At 34.8% G+C, this 16,498-nt stretch overlaps 1 protein-coding gene across 5 annotated transcripts in view; it reads left to right on the plus strand.

Annotated features, from left to right (window-relative positions):
- The window catches only part of NCKAP5 (NCK associated protein 5), a 970,844-nt gene that overhangs the window by 419,707 nt on the left and 534,639 nt on the right, over nt 1-16,498 (plus strand). For all 5 annotated transcript variants that reach the window (XM_064382824.1, XM_064382825.1, XM_064382828.1 and 2 more), the window contains one exon: nt 5,257-5,320. In XM_064382824.1, coding sequence (XP_064238894.1) covers nt 5,257-5,320 — 64 coding nt within the window. The remainder of the gene's footprint in view (nt 1-5,256; nt 5,321-16,498) is intronic.

The raw sequence follows: 16,498 nt of genomic DNA on the forward strand, positions 1-16,498 counted from the left end.
GATTTATTCATTTTGTTCCTTCTTCATTGAATGCCAAAGAATATAATGTGTGGGCAGTCTATAAAATTTCATAATTTATTAATATAGTATTTTCCCTTTTAAAAACTATGTAATGACTAAAACCATTGTTTTTCTTTCAAATGAATTAATAAGATTTGAGAAGCACCTTACAGTGTGACAGTCCTAATAGTGTATAAAGGCCATCTCTTTTAAGCATAAAGTAGTGATGTTCCTAACATTTACACTGTATTAGGACTCTTTTATCATTTAATAGGATGATGGGGAGAAGATAGACTCTTGATCTGTTCCTGGAAGTGTCTCTTTTATGTTACATTGCTCTTGTGAAAAATTAACATACCATTAGCATATATATTAAATCTTTCTCTGAAGCTTCAACAATTAGAAATGATGATTCAAGGCAATTTTCTGGAACATTCTTACATTTGTAGCTCTGTATCTATCTTTTAGTTGAAGTTCTCTAAGTGTGGTCCTGGGACCCTGGGTATCTCCAAGACACTTTCAAGGGATCTGCAAGGTCAAAACTATTTTTGCCTTAACACTAAGATGGTATTTGCCTTTTTCACTCAGCTTTCATGAGTGGAGTTTTCTAGAAGCCATATGACATGTTCTATTATAACAGATTAAATGCTGAAGCAGATATGAGAATGTAGCTGTCTTCTATTAAGCCAGACATTAAAGATAGTTGCAGAATTCTAAAGCAGTATCACTCTTCTCACAAAATTTATTTTTTCCCTCTAGTTTCAAAATGTATTTTTGTTTTGGAATTACAGTTTATGATAACTTTTAATTAAAATGTTTTACTTATGTTGGCATGGGTTTATTGGCTTTTTTTTTTTTTTTTGGTGATTTAATAACTATCTTAATAAATTACATTTTTATTTATATGTGGTAACAAGAGATAATAACCCATAAAAACAAAAGCTCTTTGGGATCCTCAATTTTTCTGCATACAAAAGAGTCAAATATTTGGGAACTCAGAACTCAGATATTAGGGAATGCTGTTCTACAGTCCCCTCATTCATTGCTCTTACACAGGAATTTACTCTGTTGAAGCTTACTCAGATATTTACCTGGTGGCCTATGGAAGTTGTGTTTTTCATAATTTTAGGATGTATGTAAAAAAGCTTTTGTGGTCAACCGGAACTAGAGGGTACCCTGTGGGAATCAGGGTGTGTGTGTGGAGTACACCTGTGTTATGTACTAGGTAAATGCAAAATGGTAATATTATTTAAAATTCTGTTATACTAGGCAAGTTGATATTAGATTCTGTAACTGATTCCTCATTCAGCAAGTCACAAATATTTATTTTGTTCCTACTAAGGGGCCTTAGTAGTTGTTAAAGAGATGAGCTAAATATAATCTCCACTCAGGCAGCCAGCTGTTACAGTAAGATATTGACTACACCACAACTGACCACCTGCAAAAACGAATGGATCATCATTTTTGGTTGCTACTGTTCTGGTCAAGGAGGAATTTATGGTCTTATTTAGAATAAAAATATATTGAATAAACAGTTGGGTAAAATATGAGACAATGTGTTTACCATACTTTAGATGAGAAGTGAAATGCCTCCATGTTTCAGTATACAGAGAAAGAGTGTGGCAAGTGAGTTCAGGTATTGTGGTGAGAAGTTAATTATTATTAGCATTAAAGTCACTGCTGGTGTTCTGGCAGTGTTGCTGTGTTTTTGCTTAGGTGGGATCAATAGGGACATATTCACTTTGTGATTATTCAGCAAGCTGTGCTCTTATGATTTCTTAATTTTGCTGCATACCTTATACTTCATTAAAAAAGTAAAAAGATTTTAAATTTAAAATACCTCTGTGACATGTTAGACTGTTTGCAGTTTGTACTTAAAGACATTTGTCCAAAGACTCATTGCTTATAGTTACTTCTTATTTTGCCTTAATTTACCAAAGCTCCTCAAAAGGTGCCTCTGAAATCCAAGGAAATGAGTCATTTGATGCTGAATCTTCAGTTGGCGAATAATCTGTCATCTTTTTTCTTTCTAGTAATGTATTACTATGATGTTTTTAATAAAAATGACATAGGCCAGTTGGTTTTAAAAATATACATTTTTGAGTTTTTTAATCAAAGTAATATATGCACATACTTTGGAAATCAAATGCAATGGTATACGCCCCGCCTTTCCTACTCTGCGTCTTACACCCCGGACATAGCCTCTCTCCATTCTTTTAGATCAAACCTTCCACGTTTTCCATCCTTGTATCTAAGTAATATGCTTGAACTTCTGTTTCTAGATCACTTGTAAACATTCTGTATGATCTTTCTATTATGGAAGATAAGGATTTAGTGTTTCTGTACTACCTGTTTCTCCATGCCTCCCTTTCTCTAATTTTTTTATTAAATTGTAAATTAATTTAGTTAATAATTACAATGATAAAGTAAATGTCCTTCACAGCTGAGTCTAGTAGAAGTTTAGAATTGCATTTCTAGAATAACTTTGTTTTTTTCTAGCATTAATAATTGCCACTTCCTTCCATTGGCTTAGGTTTTCATATTCCACTTTCTTATTCTTAAGCTTTAAGGTAAAACTCTACAACTCTTCTCAATACTTACAAACACATACGTAATTAATTTTGGTTCCACTTTTATTCTTAGAGTCATCCTTCTGAGGCTCTCCATCCTCTTGCTGCAATCCAGATTGGTTTTCCTCTGGATTCCTACATAGTTGTTGTCCAGGGGCTTCTTTTTAACAAGAAAAGAAAAAAAAATATCAAGAAAAGAAAAGAAAAATTCCAATTCTTTATTGGATTTCTTATTTCTCATTACCCAGTCTTTCTCTTTATTTGGTAGAGTTACATATTGCAGTAAAAAAGAACTTACAGATTTATTTGATACAAATTTTGAACAGTGTAATAATATTAAATCTTTCAATCCATGAATGTGGTATATATTTCTATTAGTTTCCTTTAATCCTTGTTAGTAGTGTTTTGTAGTTTTTAGTATAGCAGTCTTGCAAATCTTTTGCTAAATGTATTTCCTAAATGTCTTATTTTTTGACATTATTATAAATAGATGCTTTAAAAGTTTTATTTTCCAATTGTTTGGTACTAGTATATAAAATATAATTATTTTTGTACATTGGCTTCTATCTGCTGACTTTGCTAAATTCACTTTTTAGTTGTGTAGTAAATTCCATCAGATTTTCTACTTAGAAAATAATGTCATCTATAAATAGATACAGTTTTACGTCTTCCTTTTTGATATTCGTGTCTTTTATTTCTTTATCTTGTCTTATCAAGTTGTATAGGAGTTTTGCTTCTATTTGTACTTTATATAAATAGGAAATAAAGTATTTTTTTTTGTACTTGCTTCTGTTGCTCAACAGCATATTTGAGGTATTCTATATATTGTTGTGATTAAATGTAGATTATTCCTTTTCAGTGTCATGTAGTATTCCAGCATATAACTATGCTAAAGTTGACATATCTATTCTATTGTTAATGGGTATGTGCATTTTCAGATTACAAGGTTACTAAAGTGCTATTATGAACATTCTGGTACATGTCTTTTGGTGAACATATACTTATATTTCTGTTCGGTTTAGACTTCAGAGTGGAACTGCTGGTTCATAGAGTATGGAGCATGTGATTCTCATGTTTTCTTTGACTTTATAAGTATTTACCGTTGTTACCTCTATACTACATTTTAACAGTTTCTGGGGAAAGAAGAGATAATGTGTTCAATTTTCATATTAAAACAGAAGTCACTCACATCCTTCTCTTTCAATTCTTTGTTCCTTTCATTGGTTCTTTTCATTGAGCTCCTTTCATCTGTTCACTAGGACTTGAGTCAGAGAATACATAGGGGCTTTCTGTGTTGTTTACTTGGCCTCTCTAGCAAGGCACATGGCTTCCGTCCCTTCGCGGCTACTTCCTATCTACTCTGTTGCCCCTTCTTACAGGTGTACTCAGGTCCTGCCACAGACTACCAAAACTCGTATGCCTGGAATGTCTCCTATTCGAGTCTCCTTTCTTCTACTCTGTGCCTTTAGGCGTTTATTCAGAGAGAACTATTTCTACTAAAAGACTGCCCAGCTGCAACCAAACAAAAGCACATGTCTTCTTGATAGTTGTAGGTATTTCAAAGATCCAAGCATTTAGGAAAGAAGAAATTTTCACTTCTGTTTTCCCCAGTGGGAACATTTCTAGGGATTGAACTGCTTCCCCTATGTTTGCATATAGCTGATCCTGTGCAAATGGAAGACTAAAAGATGAAATATCACTCAAATAGTTCCTCATCTTGATAGTAGAATGGTAGTAGAAGAATATCAGGGGAAATCCTTATAAAACTAACATTTTATGGATTACCAGAAGAGTTCCTTTACTCCTATGACATCTATCAACTATTTTAAAGAATAATTGAAAATCTGTCCAAAATGATTATCTATCACTTTACAACAGTGTTCTTAAAATTTTGGTGAATATTGGGTATATTTTAAGTAGAACCAGAATTATAAGGGATCTAAAAATGAATCCCATTGTTAAATAAGGAATACTGAAATAAATAATCTGATTTTTAGATATACATTTTTATATACTGAAAAATGATAAGCAGAATTTTTATTTAGGGTTTGCAGTAAGGAAATCTAAAATTTGATCCTAAAAAACTACTATATACCAGCTGAGGACTCAGTGTATTAGCATTTTTGGGCCTCAGTTTCTTCATCTATAAAATGGGCATAGTGAAATCACCCATTGGATTGTTGTCAGGCTCAAATGAGAACAGGTACAATTCGCAGCATGGTGCCTATTATGTAGCAAGCATGCAAATGGTTTTCTATTGTTATTTTAAAAATAGAAAGGAGTTACAAATGTTGTTCCCTACACAGAACAACAAAAGAAATAAAAATAATAAAAAATGTATAAGCAAAGTTGAAGAGAAAAGACAAATATTATATCCACGAAAAATTTATTTATGAGTGATATATGTTAATGAGCTGAAAGCAAAGCATCTACTCAGCATTTAACATTTATTTGGCTATTAAAAAAATCCATGGCCAAAAAAAAAAAAAATCTCTTTCATGACACTCAATGAAAACAATGCATTCAGGACTAATCACTTTAAATATTTATAGAAAGTATAGTGGAGGAAGTGAGCTAAACCGAGGAAGGAATTCCTCTCGAGGCCTCAAAAGAATGTTTCACGGTCATGCCAGTGTCGCCTCTACCCTGAGAATGGTCAACTCATCATGTGCTTTTGTTTCTCCAGGGAGAAGTTGGCAGTGGCCCGACTGCAGCGAGAAGTTGCCCAGAGAACAAGTGAGGGGGCCATGGTAAGTCCTGACTGCCTTCTCCTCATTCCGTAGCATCCAGAGGTCTCTGGCTTGAAACCTACTTTGCCTCATTAAGGATATCTATGGGAAATATTGGCTTGTAGCAAGCTTAATGATATTTTAGCAAATGATGTATTTATAATACAATTTATACAGCTTGGCCATTTGCCAACAGAGTGAGAGATATGAATTTTAAAAAAGTGAGGCTTTAAATAAGATGTTCAGATGTCTAAGGATTATAAGGCTTTGTTTTTTGAAGTTTCCTGGATGCCCAGACTTCCAGCAATGACCACGATGTCTGTAAATGAGCGACAGTTCAACGTAATTCAACCCTCTCAGCTCTTTGAACTTAAAAAACAGACAACAACCATCTTAGTGTTCTAGAAAAAGAACACTAAGATGTTTGCTAATGTAATTGTCTTTATTATTTTCCTTCTCTTCACTATTTGCAGTATATTTTTTCTTGTCCTTTTCAGCTTGTGCCATTTGGAAAACTGATGTTTCCTTGTTTTTTGAATTGTACTAAAAAATCAGTATGGGTTTTGGTCCACAGCAACTTCATTTTATAGACTGTCTTTGCCAAAGTATCTGCCTCTGTGCCACTTATAACATCAGAGATGACTGTCTGGGGACCTGGGGAACGCATGTGTGGAGTAACTGCTGTTGCTACTTCTGAAACAGAAATACAGCACCAGATTTATTTTTTCTCCCACTTATGGCAAAACAATGGAATGTGTGCAAGTTTTCAGTAAAAGAATTAGATAAGTAGCACATTTTTATACCCTGAAGACTGCTTCCATTTGATTTCATGAGAGTTAATTGACAGGCCATCCACTGAAAATGCTGTGAAATTTGTAAAATATGCTGGTCTCATACTTTTCTCAGCAGGGAAATCAAAGGGCTAGAATAAGAGACCAAATGTTGAGAGGTGTCTGGAAGGCACAGTGGCCCCTGAGCATGCTAAAATACTTAGGAAGATGATCACAGTGTTTATTTTTCTAGTGATCTTAATGCAGAAAGAATCTTGAATGTTCAAATGATATGCAGAAACATTCATGGCTGGGTACAGTGGCTCACACCTCTAATCTCAGCACTTTGGGAGGCCAAGGTGGGCAGATCACCTAAGGTCAGGAGTTTGAGACCAGCCTGGCCAACATTGTGAAACCCTGTCTCTACTAAAAATACAAAAATTAGCCTGGCATGGTGGTGGGCGCTTATAATCCCAGCTACTTGGGAGGCTGAGACATGAGAATCGCTTGAACCTGGGAGGCGGAGGTTGCAGTGAGACGAGATCACACCACTGCACTCCAAAAACCCTGTCTCAAAAAAAAAAAAAAAAGGAAAACATTCACAAACATCTTTGAGCAATGAAATGGAAACAAGATGGAGAAAATAAAGGTCTAGTTGGATGATGGACTGAGCTTTTCCAATCTGGACTTCTCCCTGCATTTCAAAATACTGATGGGCTTGGTCATTCTGTAGTGTTTTGATCTTTTGCTTAGGACTAGCTTCTGCTCACCACTCGATCAGCAATGTTCTAGTTGAATGTGAAGAAGTAACTTTCGTAGGTCAGTTGCCTCATCATTAAAATGAGGAGGTGGAAATTTTGTGATTCCTTTGCTTTGTGGATTGTGTTTTTGAGCATTTGCTCATGTAAAGTTTTCATGATATGCATCTCTTTCTGGTAATAACTAAATGTTATTTAAGCTCATAAGAACAACAGGCCTTGAAAGAACGAACTTTGATTCTTTCTCACTCTGACATTGAGTTGAAATGATCCCAGACAGCTGTCTAGTCTTTTACAAAAGCAAATCTGCCTTTTTAAAACATTATAGAAGTTCAGTGTAGAAAATACCCAGAAAACACAGGTACAAGGATGACCCCAACTGCTCAAAAAATGACTTTGGAAAAGTTATGAATGTTTCATTATTCTAATTTTAATTATGGTAATGAAAAATCACACTTTTGTATTGATCAGTTGGACGAATATTTATTGAGCATTTATTATGTGCCCAGCACTATTCTAGCCCCTGGAGGAACAGTGAACAGAGGCAAAATCTGACACCTTACAGTTTAGTGGTTGGTGAGACAGATATTCGATATGATTAAAATGTTAGGACATAGAAGCAGCTATGAGAAAAAAGAGCCAGAGTAGGGGACATTTAAAATAGGACGTGCATAGTATTGGGAGGCTGTTGTGGGAGGATCCTTTGAGCTCCAGAGTTTAAACCCAGCCTGGGCAACATAGTGAAACCACATCTCTATAAAAATACAAAAAATTAGCCAGGCATGGTGGTGTGCACCTGTGGTCCTATCTACTTGGGAGGCTGAGGCAGGAGGATCACTTGAACCCAGAAGACAGAGGTTGCAATGAGCTGTGATCATACCACTGCATTCCAGCCTGGGTGACAGAGCAAAACCCTGTCAATCAGTCAATCAATGGAACATGTATAGTAGTAAATCACTGAAAAGTTAATATCTGAGCCAAACCTGAAGGAGGTGAAGCAGTTTTTACTATGGGGATGTTGGGGGGAGGGGCATTCCAGTAGGGATATCAGCAAATGCAAAGACCTGGAGTGCTAGGGGAACTGCAGGCAGGCAGGCCTGGCTTGAGGGGAGTGAGGGGAGAGGGTGAAGAGTAAAAAGAGAAAGCAAAAAGTGATGGGGGTTGGGAGGTAGGGAGGATGGGAGGTATGGGTGCACCATCAAGGTCCCAATGGATCCCTGACTCAGGCTTTGAGAGATAGGAATGATCAGAAGACTTCTAGCAAGGCCCCAGTACTAAGCGATTGAACTTAATGCTATTCATATTCTTGCCATCTCCCTTCCCATTCCATGATTTGTGACATCTCAATTCCTTGGAGACACCGTAAGCCCTGATTTTCATTAATGTCTTTATTTTAGTTTTTCTCCCTCTTTCTGAGTAACTTCTTCTCCCTGTTCCTTTACATAGTCAAACTCCTCTGAGTTTTCTATTTAATTATATGCTTCAGCTTCTCTGCTCCTAAAATTCATTTATTTTTGAAGTCCTGATTCTTTCAGTATCTGACAGCTCCTAAAAAATTAGGCAGTTCTATTAATCCTTTAAATTTAACTATTGCTGTTACAAGGGTTTTTTTTCACAGAACTTTTGTTACGTCTATAGCAGAAATGGAAAATAGTTCATCACAACTAGATTACTGTATGTATTCAGAGACTATCATTTACAGTATTCTATATTTTTATTCACATGAAAGGAAAAATGGTATGGAAGAAGTCAGGCTGTCTTTACAGAGAAGCTATATAATTAAATTAAGACTGGTATCTATTTTTAAAGTCATCAACAAAGCTGTTATAATCAAAGTCTTTAACACAAAGCATGCCCTCTTTAAAATTTGATTTTATGCAATAAATCTCTACACTTATAAGTTTTAAGATAGCCCCAAGGCAGCATTTTGAGAGATTTACTTTATTTTATTTTTTTATTTTATTTTTGAGATGGAGTTTCGCTCTTATTGCCCAGGCTGGAGTGCAGTGGCATGATCTCAGCTCACTGCAACCTCTGCCTCCCAGGTTCAAGCAATGCTCCTGCCTCAGCCTCCAAAGTAGCTGGAATTACAGGCACTCACCACCACGCCCAGCTAAGTTTTGTATTTCTAGTAGAGATGGGGTTTCACCATGTTTGCCAGGCTGGTCTCAAACTCCCGACCTTGGATGATCCACCCTCCTTGACTTCCCAAAGTACTGGGATTACAGGTGTGAGCCATCACACCCGGCCAAGATTTCTTTCATTTTTTAATAAACTTTTTAATTTGAAATGATTTTAGATTTACAGAAATGTCACACACCTACCTACCCGTTACTCAGTTTCTTCTAACATTAACATCTTACATAACTATGTAGTTGTCAAAACTAAGAGATTAGCATTGGTATACTACTATTAATTAAGCTTAAGACTTTATTAGAGCAGTTTTTCTGGCAATGCCCCTTTTCTGATCTAAGATCCAGTACAGGGTACCACATTGCATTTTCTTCTAATAATAAGAGGACTTCTTTTTAATGACACATTGAGAACATATGTAGAAGTAGAAATAACATAGCTTGAAAGTGAGACCAGTCTGGATTCAAAGTCCATCCCCACCAGTGGTTACCTAATTACTGTTAACTTGGACATATTACTTCACTGTTATTATTTTTTTAAAAATCAATGTTGTCTGCTATTTTGTTCTGTTAACCAAGATCTTTATTTTTGGAAACTTTCTTCAGCATACTAGATGTTTTATATTTGTTTTCTTTGTTCTTAATTTCCTCTTCCAGGATATAAATGCCACCATTGTTTTTCATAGGTACTGTTCAGTTTTGTTTTGTTTTACAAACTCTTTGCAATTATGTTTCTATTCATCCTGGGGGTTGTTTCAGCCTGTGCTGAAATATCGCTGACTCAGTTTACTGAGAGGTCTCTTCTGTCCTTAACACTTCAGTGTTGTCTTAAATATTGGTATGTATAAAAAAGATCCATCCTACCCCATGAGTATGAAGATATTCATTCTCATTATCTTCTAGAACTTTTACAGTTTTTTTAATGTAAATTTTTATAAATTTCAGGTGGAATTAATTTGGCATGAGGTAGAGATCAGAGATAAATTTTTCCCCAAATTAATAGCTAATTTTTCAACACCATTTGTTGAACAGTGCAGCCTTTATTACTACCCTTACTGTATTAGAAATGCTCATATCAACCTATGTCAATTACTTGACTGCTTATACTTTTCCATTGAAAGTTCTATTACACAAACTAGTCCTGAAAATAAAATATGAGATCCCTAACTCACTTTTTAAAAATAAGGTTTTTATTACAGAAAAATTGCACACATAATCTAGAGTGTTTTCATGTGTCTTGTACCCAGTTTCCTTTATTATGAATACTTTACATTAGTATGGTACACTTGTCACAGTTGATAAACTAATATTGATGCACTATTAATGAAGTCCTTTATCCAGATTTCCATAGTTTTGCCTAATGTCCTTTTTCTGCTCCAGGATCCAGTCCAAGATACACATTACATTTACTTGTCATATTCCTAAAGCTTCTCTTGGTTTTGACAGTTTCTCAAGCTTTCCTTGTTTTTGATAACTTGTTAAGAAGTACTGGTTAAGTTTATGTGGCATTATGTGTCTCATTGGGATTTGTCTGATGGTTTTCTCACGATTAGATTTGGGTATATTTTTGGAAAGTAAGCCATGAGTTATATTTCCAGTTATATATAATATGAATTAAATTTCTAGATATATACCATATCAAAATTATATATCATCAACATGACTTGTCACTGTGTTTTTGTTTTTTTGCTTTGAGACAGGATCTCGCTCTGTTGCCCAGGCTGGAGTGGTATGGTGCAATTTCAGTTCTCTGCAACCTCTCCTCCTGGGCTCAAGAGATTCTTCCACCTCAGCCTCCCGAGTAACTGGGACTACAGGTGCATGCCACCAGCTAAATTTTGTAATTTTTGTAGAGACAAGGTCTCGCCACATTGTCCAGGCTGGTCTTGAACTTCTGGGCTCAAGCGATCTGCCAGCCTTTGCTTTCCAAAGTGTTGGAATCATGGATGTGAGCCACTGCGCCTGGCCTAATTTGTCACTGTTGAGATGAACATTGATCATTTGGCTGAAGTAGTGTGTGTCAGATTTCTCTACTGCAAAGTTACTCTTTGCCTTTCCACCATCCTTTCTATCCTGTAATCTTTGGGAAGAAGTCACTGTGTGCAGCACATACTTATGGCTTGAGAAATATGCTCCACCTCCTTGAGGGTGGAATATCTACAGAAATTATTTTGAATTCTTCTGCATGGGACATTTGTCTCTTCTTCACTGTTATGTATTTATATGACTGCATTGATATCTATTTTATACTTTGCATGGTAAAGCAGTACTACTTTATTTTGTGGTTCAAATTATACCAACTTTTGGTCTCTCTTACATGATCTCGTCTTGTTGTTTGTTGTTGTTGTTGTTTTTCCTTTTTTCTTTCTTAGCACTTTTTCTTTCTTTCTGCCATTGTAAGATGCTCCAGGCTTATGTTGGGTATTTCTTACCCCTGTCTTAGAATCAGCAATTTTTCCAAGGTTACCTGGTTCCTGTTAATGAACAGCGTTACTTGAAACCAAGATCTGGGTGCTGTGTACCAGCCCACATTTATAAGACTTATTTAAAGTAGCATTTACTCCAGGAATTCGGTGACTGACTGACATTGCAAAAGTCATTAATATCATTGACAGCAGTAGTAGGTTAAAGGAGAAAACAAAATCTCAATACACAGAGTATAAAATATTTGATAAAATCTAATATTAGTTTGTAAAATTTTTAAAAATATATAGTTAAGAATAAAAGGAATTTCCTTAAATTGATAAAGGATGTCTCCACTGAAAATCTTTAGTAAACATTGTACTCAATGAGGAAATGTTAGAAATATTCCTTTTAAGATCCATTACCAAACTAGAATGCCTTCTGTCACTGCCTCATTTTAATTGTTGTACTTCTGGTCCTAGCTACTGGAGTAAGATAAGTAGTATAAGAGCTGGGCAAAAAGCGTAGTTTAGATTATTTGCAAATAATGATTGTCGAGGTAGAAAATCTAAAGGAATCTTTAGTCAAAATTTAGAAGATTGCTGTATATAAAATGAATTAATAGAATTCCTACATATCAATCATCAGCCCTTAGAAAATATAGTTTTAAACTATAATATTTAAAATAGTAAAAAAAAAAGGCATATAGGAATAAATCTAAGAAGAAATGTATGAGATATTGATGGAGAAAATTATTAATGGGTATAAAAAGAGATATATGTATGGCATATTCATGGAAGGGAAGATGGAATACCATAAAGATATCAACTTACCTCCAAATGATTTACGTTTTCAGTATAATCTTAATGAGAAACCCCAGAAGGTTTTCACAGCATTTGGCAAGCTAATACAAATATTAGTATGAAAATATATAAGTTTAAATACATATGACAAGATTTTAAAGAAAGATAATGGGGAGACATGGTGTCCTGCTATACATGAAGATTTATTTTAAAGCTAAAGCAAATTAGTGTAATGTTGGGACAAAGATATTCACATAAACTAGAGAACAGAATGAAAAGCCTTGAAGTAGACCCACACATATATAGAAATATATAATGGAAGTAGAATTACAATTTAGTGAGAATAAAATGGACAATTTTAAAGGGCTGCTGGATAATTTTTATCTATCTACCTGTCTAAATATCTATCTATCTATCTATATCTATCTGAGTCTGGCTCTGTTACACAGACTGGAGTTCAGTGGCACAACCTGGCTCATTGCAACTTCTGCCTCCTGGGCTCAAGTGACCCATTTGCCTCAGCCTCCCAAGTAGCTGGGACTACAGTCACACATCACCATACTTGGCTATTTTTAAATTTTTTTTGTAGAGATAAGTCTTCAACATGTTGCCCAGGCTGTTCTAGAACTACCTGGCTCAAGGGATCCGCTTGCCTCAGCCTCTCAAATGTTGGAATTACAGGTGTGAGCTACCACACCTGGCTTGCTATGACAATTTATGTAGTAAATGACATCATTTCATTGCTACCAAACACCATAGGCAAAAGTTAATTTTGAAAAATTAAAGACTTATAAAAGTAAAATTTTAAAACTTTAAAAAATTAATATAGGACAATATCATTAAACTATTGAAATAAGGACGGATTTTAAAAACAAATGTATAAGCCGTAAAAGGAAACACTGAAAAATCTGAATGCATTAGAAATAAAAACCTTTGTTTGAAAAATTATTGAAGTGGAAAAGTAAGCTGCTGACTGACATAGAGATACGCAAAGCTAGCTGATAGGAAAGTGTCATGACCAATCAACATTGAAATTTCTCTTCCAAAAAAATGCAGATCATAAATCAAAACATCATTTGGCTAGCCACCCCATGCCCATTTATTTGGAAAAACTTTAGAAGTCTGAAAACATCAGTAGGCAAGGATGTGCAGAAAATGAAATTCTACATTGTCACTGCGAGTTTTATTTTCTGTTACCCAGTCAAGTTGAAGCCAAAATACGTACAGCCTGTGACCCAACAATTCCACTTCTATGTTTCTGTCTTGTAAAGTCTCTAACATATAGACAAAGTGGCTGCTATAAAGCTGTACTCTTCAGCACTGTTTCTAAAAATGAAAAAGCCAACACAGTTTTAAGGTCCCTCAGGAGGACAAAGAATAAACTGATTTCTTCAAACAGTAAAATAATATGCAGCAGGTAAAATGAAGTCAATCTGAGTGTGTGAACATGGCAGATGTCAAAAACAATAAAAGAAAAAGAAAAAAAATTTAACATGTATAGAAATAACACATGCCAAATTTACAATGGATACCGCTGAAAAGGGGGAAGTCTTTAGTTATATCCATTTATTTAATGTTTTGATGAAACAAATATCATAAAATATTTAAAAACTGTGAAATTCAAATGGTGTTAACTGATGTCTCATTTTTTGAGTATTTAAAATATTTTGTCATTATCAATCTGATAGAAAATTTAAATAAAAATGCTGAAATTAAAAAATAAAACCATAATACCATCACAAAAGAAGACAAGAGAAAGACTTTTAGAAGAAAATATTAGTTTGCCTAGGGGAAATTTTAGAAAATACGTTTTTTCATTTTATGATCTGGGCATAGTGAAGGGATGTCTAAGTATGACACTAGGGTCATAAACTGTGAAGGTAAAAGATGGAGAATAGACATTGTAAAAAGCAATAGTTTCTGTTGAGCAAAAGGTTACATAAAACCAAGTTAATAAATTAAACACCCTTTTTTATTACAACAGATAAAACACTTGTAAAGAGATAAAATTCTAGGAATTTGCAGAGAAATATTCAGAATAATGCTGTGGATTATATAGCTGATTTAGTCCAACTTTAAACTATCTTTCAAAAGTTGGAACCGTTTGAAACCTTTAGATTTTCCTAGGATTCTTTCAAGGAAAAATGCTATTCCCAAAGATCATATTCTCTCTGTATAGCATTCTCCCCTCCAGGTAACCCCTGCTGACTCTGAGACTGCCTACACTCAGATTTAGGTAAATTCCTCTTTTCTTTTATTCCAAGTCAGATACTGGAGGCAGAGACAGCATTCTTCCAGGAAACATGGAGATTTTGTTGTGGTTTGTTCCATTTTCAAACAAGGCAAGAGTTTTAGAAGACAACTTTCTTAACCACAGAATATCCTAGTTCCTCTATAGGAATGGCCTTCTATGTCTCTGTGTTGTTTTTGAAATGAGGCAGAGAAGTGTAGGACACCATGAAGCATGATACTTTCTTTCCATTTTACTTAAAGAAATTGTCACAAAACTTACATATGGTGAAAAGCATGTCTTTATTGTCTAATTTGATGAATTTAGACTGACTTGTGAAACAACAGCCTGATCCAGGCATAGAATACTTTTATCACCGCAATAAATTCTCTTTTAACTCTTGCCAGCCACACACCCATCCCTGCATAAACAATCATTGATATACTTTATGTAATGCATGTATCAGTCTTGCCTGTTTTTGAACTTTATGTAGATGTTTACAATGTGTACTCTTTTTGTCTGGCTGCTTTGCTTCAACATAATGTTTTTGAGATTCATCTATATTTTGTGTGTCTTGGTACAGTAGTTAGTCCTCTTTTATCTGAGGTTTCAGTAGCTGCCATTTCAATTGTCTGTGGTTAGCTGTGATCTGAAAATATTGAGTAGAACATGCTGGAAGTAAATCATAAGTTATAAACTGTGCTCCACGCTGAGTAGCATGATGAAATCAAACACCATCCTGTGCTGTCCGAGGACGTGAGTCATTCTTATGTCCGGTGGATTCACACTGTAGATGCCGCTGCCTGTTAGTCACTTAGCAGTCAGCCCGGTTATCAGATCAACTATCGTGGTATCTCAGTGCTTGTTTCCAAGAAACACCTATTTTACTTTTACTATAGGATATTGTTATAATGCTTCTATTTTATTACTGTTGTTAATCTCTTATTGTGCACATGTAGAAACTAAACTTTATCATAAGTACGTGTATATAGGAAAAAATAGTATATATAGGGTTTGTTACTACATGTGGCTTCAGGCATCTACTTGGGGTCTTGGAACATATTCCCTGTGGATAAGCGGGGACAACTATAGCTTGGTTTTTAAAAAATAGCTGAGGGGTATGTTCCTGTATGAAGACACAACAATTTGTTTATCCATCTTTTTGACAGATATTTGGGTTGTTTGCAGTGTGGCATATTATGAATTAGGCTGCTGTGAAATTCTTGTGCAATCATTTTTGTAAACATATCAGTCTATTATGAGAAATGATTTGCAAATATGTTCTCCCATTCCATAGGTGTTCTTTTAGCCTTCTTGATAGTGTCCTTTAAAACAGGAATGTTTTGAATTTTGAAGAATTCCTATTTGGTTTTTCTTTTGTTGCTTTTACTTCTGGTTATCATATCTAAGAATGCTTTGACTAACCCAGAGTCAGAAAGATTTTCCTGTAAAAGTTTTATACTTTTAGCCCTTTCTTACATTTAAGCCTGTGGTCTCTTTTGAATTATTTTTTTGTGTGGCTTGAGGAAGGGGTCCAACCTCATACTTTTGCATATGGCTATCTATTCGTCCTAGCACCATTTGTTGAAAAGAGTATTTTTTCTTTATTGAATTGCTTTGGTGCCCTTTTGAAAATCAATTGACATGAACGTGAAGGCTTGTTTCTGAACTTTGAATTCTATTATATCGATCTATTAGCCTATCTGTATGCTGGTAAGAAACTGTCTGGGTTACTGTAGTAATCAAGTAACACAAGTACTACTATGTAGTAAGTTTTAGAATTGAGGGAATTGAGAAGTGTGTGTTCTCTTTGTTCTTTTTTTTTTTCAAAGTATTTTTTTTTTTTTTTTTGCTATTCTAAGCCCTTTGCATTTGCATTTCCATATCAATTTTAGCATCAGCATGTTCATTTCTGCAAAAAGAAAAAAGAAAAGAAAAAAGCCAACTGGGATTTTGATAGGAATTACATTGAATGGCTCAAATTAGTTCTGCTGGGTCTTGGTTTTCATGTGAATGAAATCTGGACTATATGCTTTTTAGTGTCTTAATTCTTCCACACAGCATAATGTTGTTGAAATTCATTCATGTCATTATATAAATTAG

This window comes from Aotus nancymaae, unplaced genomic scaffold (genome assembly GCF_030222135.1).
Source record: "Aotus nancymaae isolate 86718 unplaced genomic scaffold, 86718_ANA_hifiasm-v0.15.2.pri h1tg000029l, whole genome shotgun sequence".
Taxonomy (NCBI): domain Eukaryota; kingdom Metazoa; phylum Chordata; class Mammalia; order Primates; family Aotidae; genus Aotus; species Aotus nancymaae.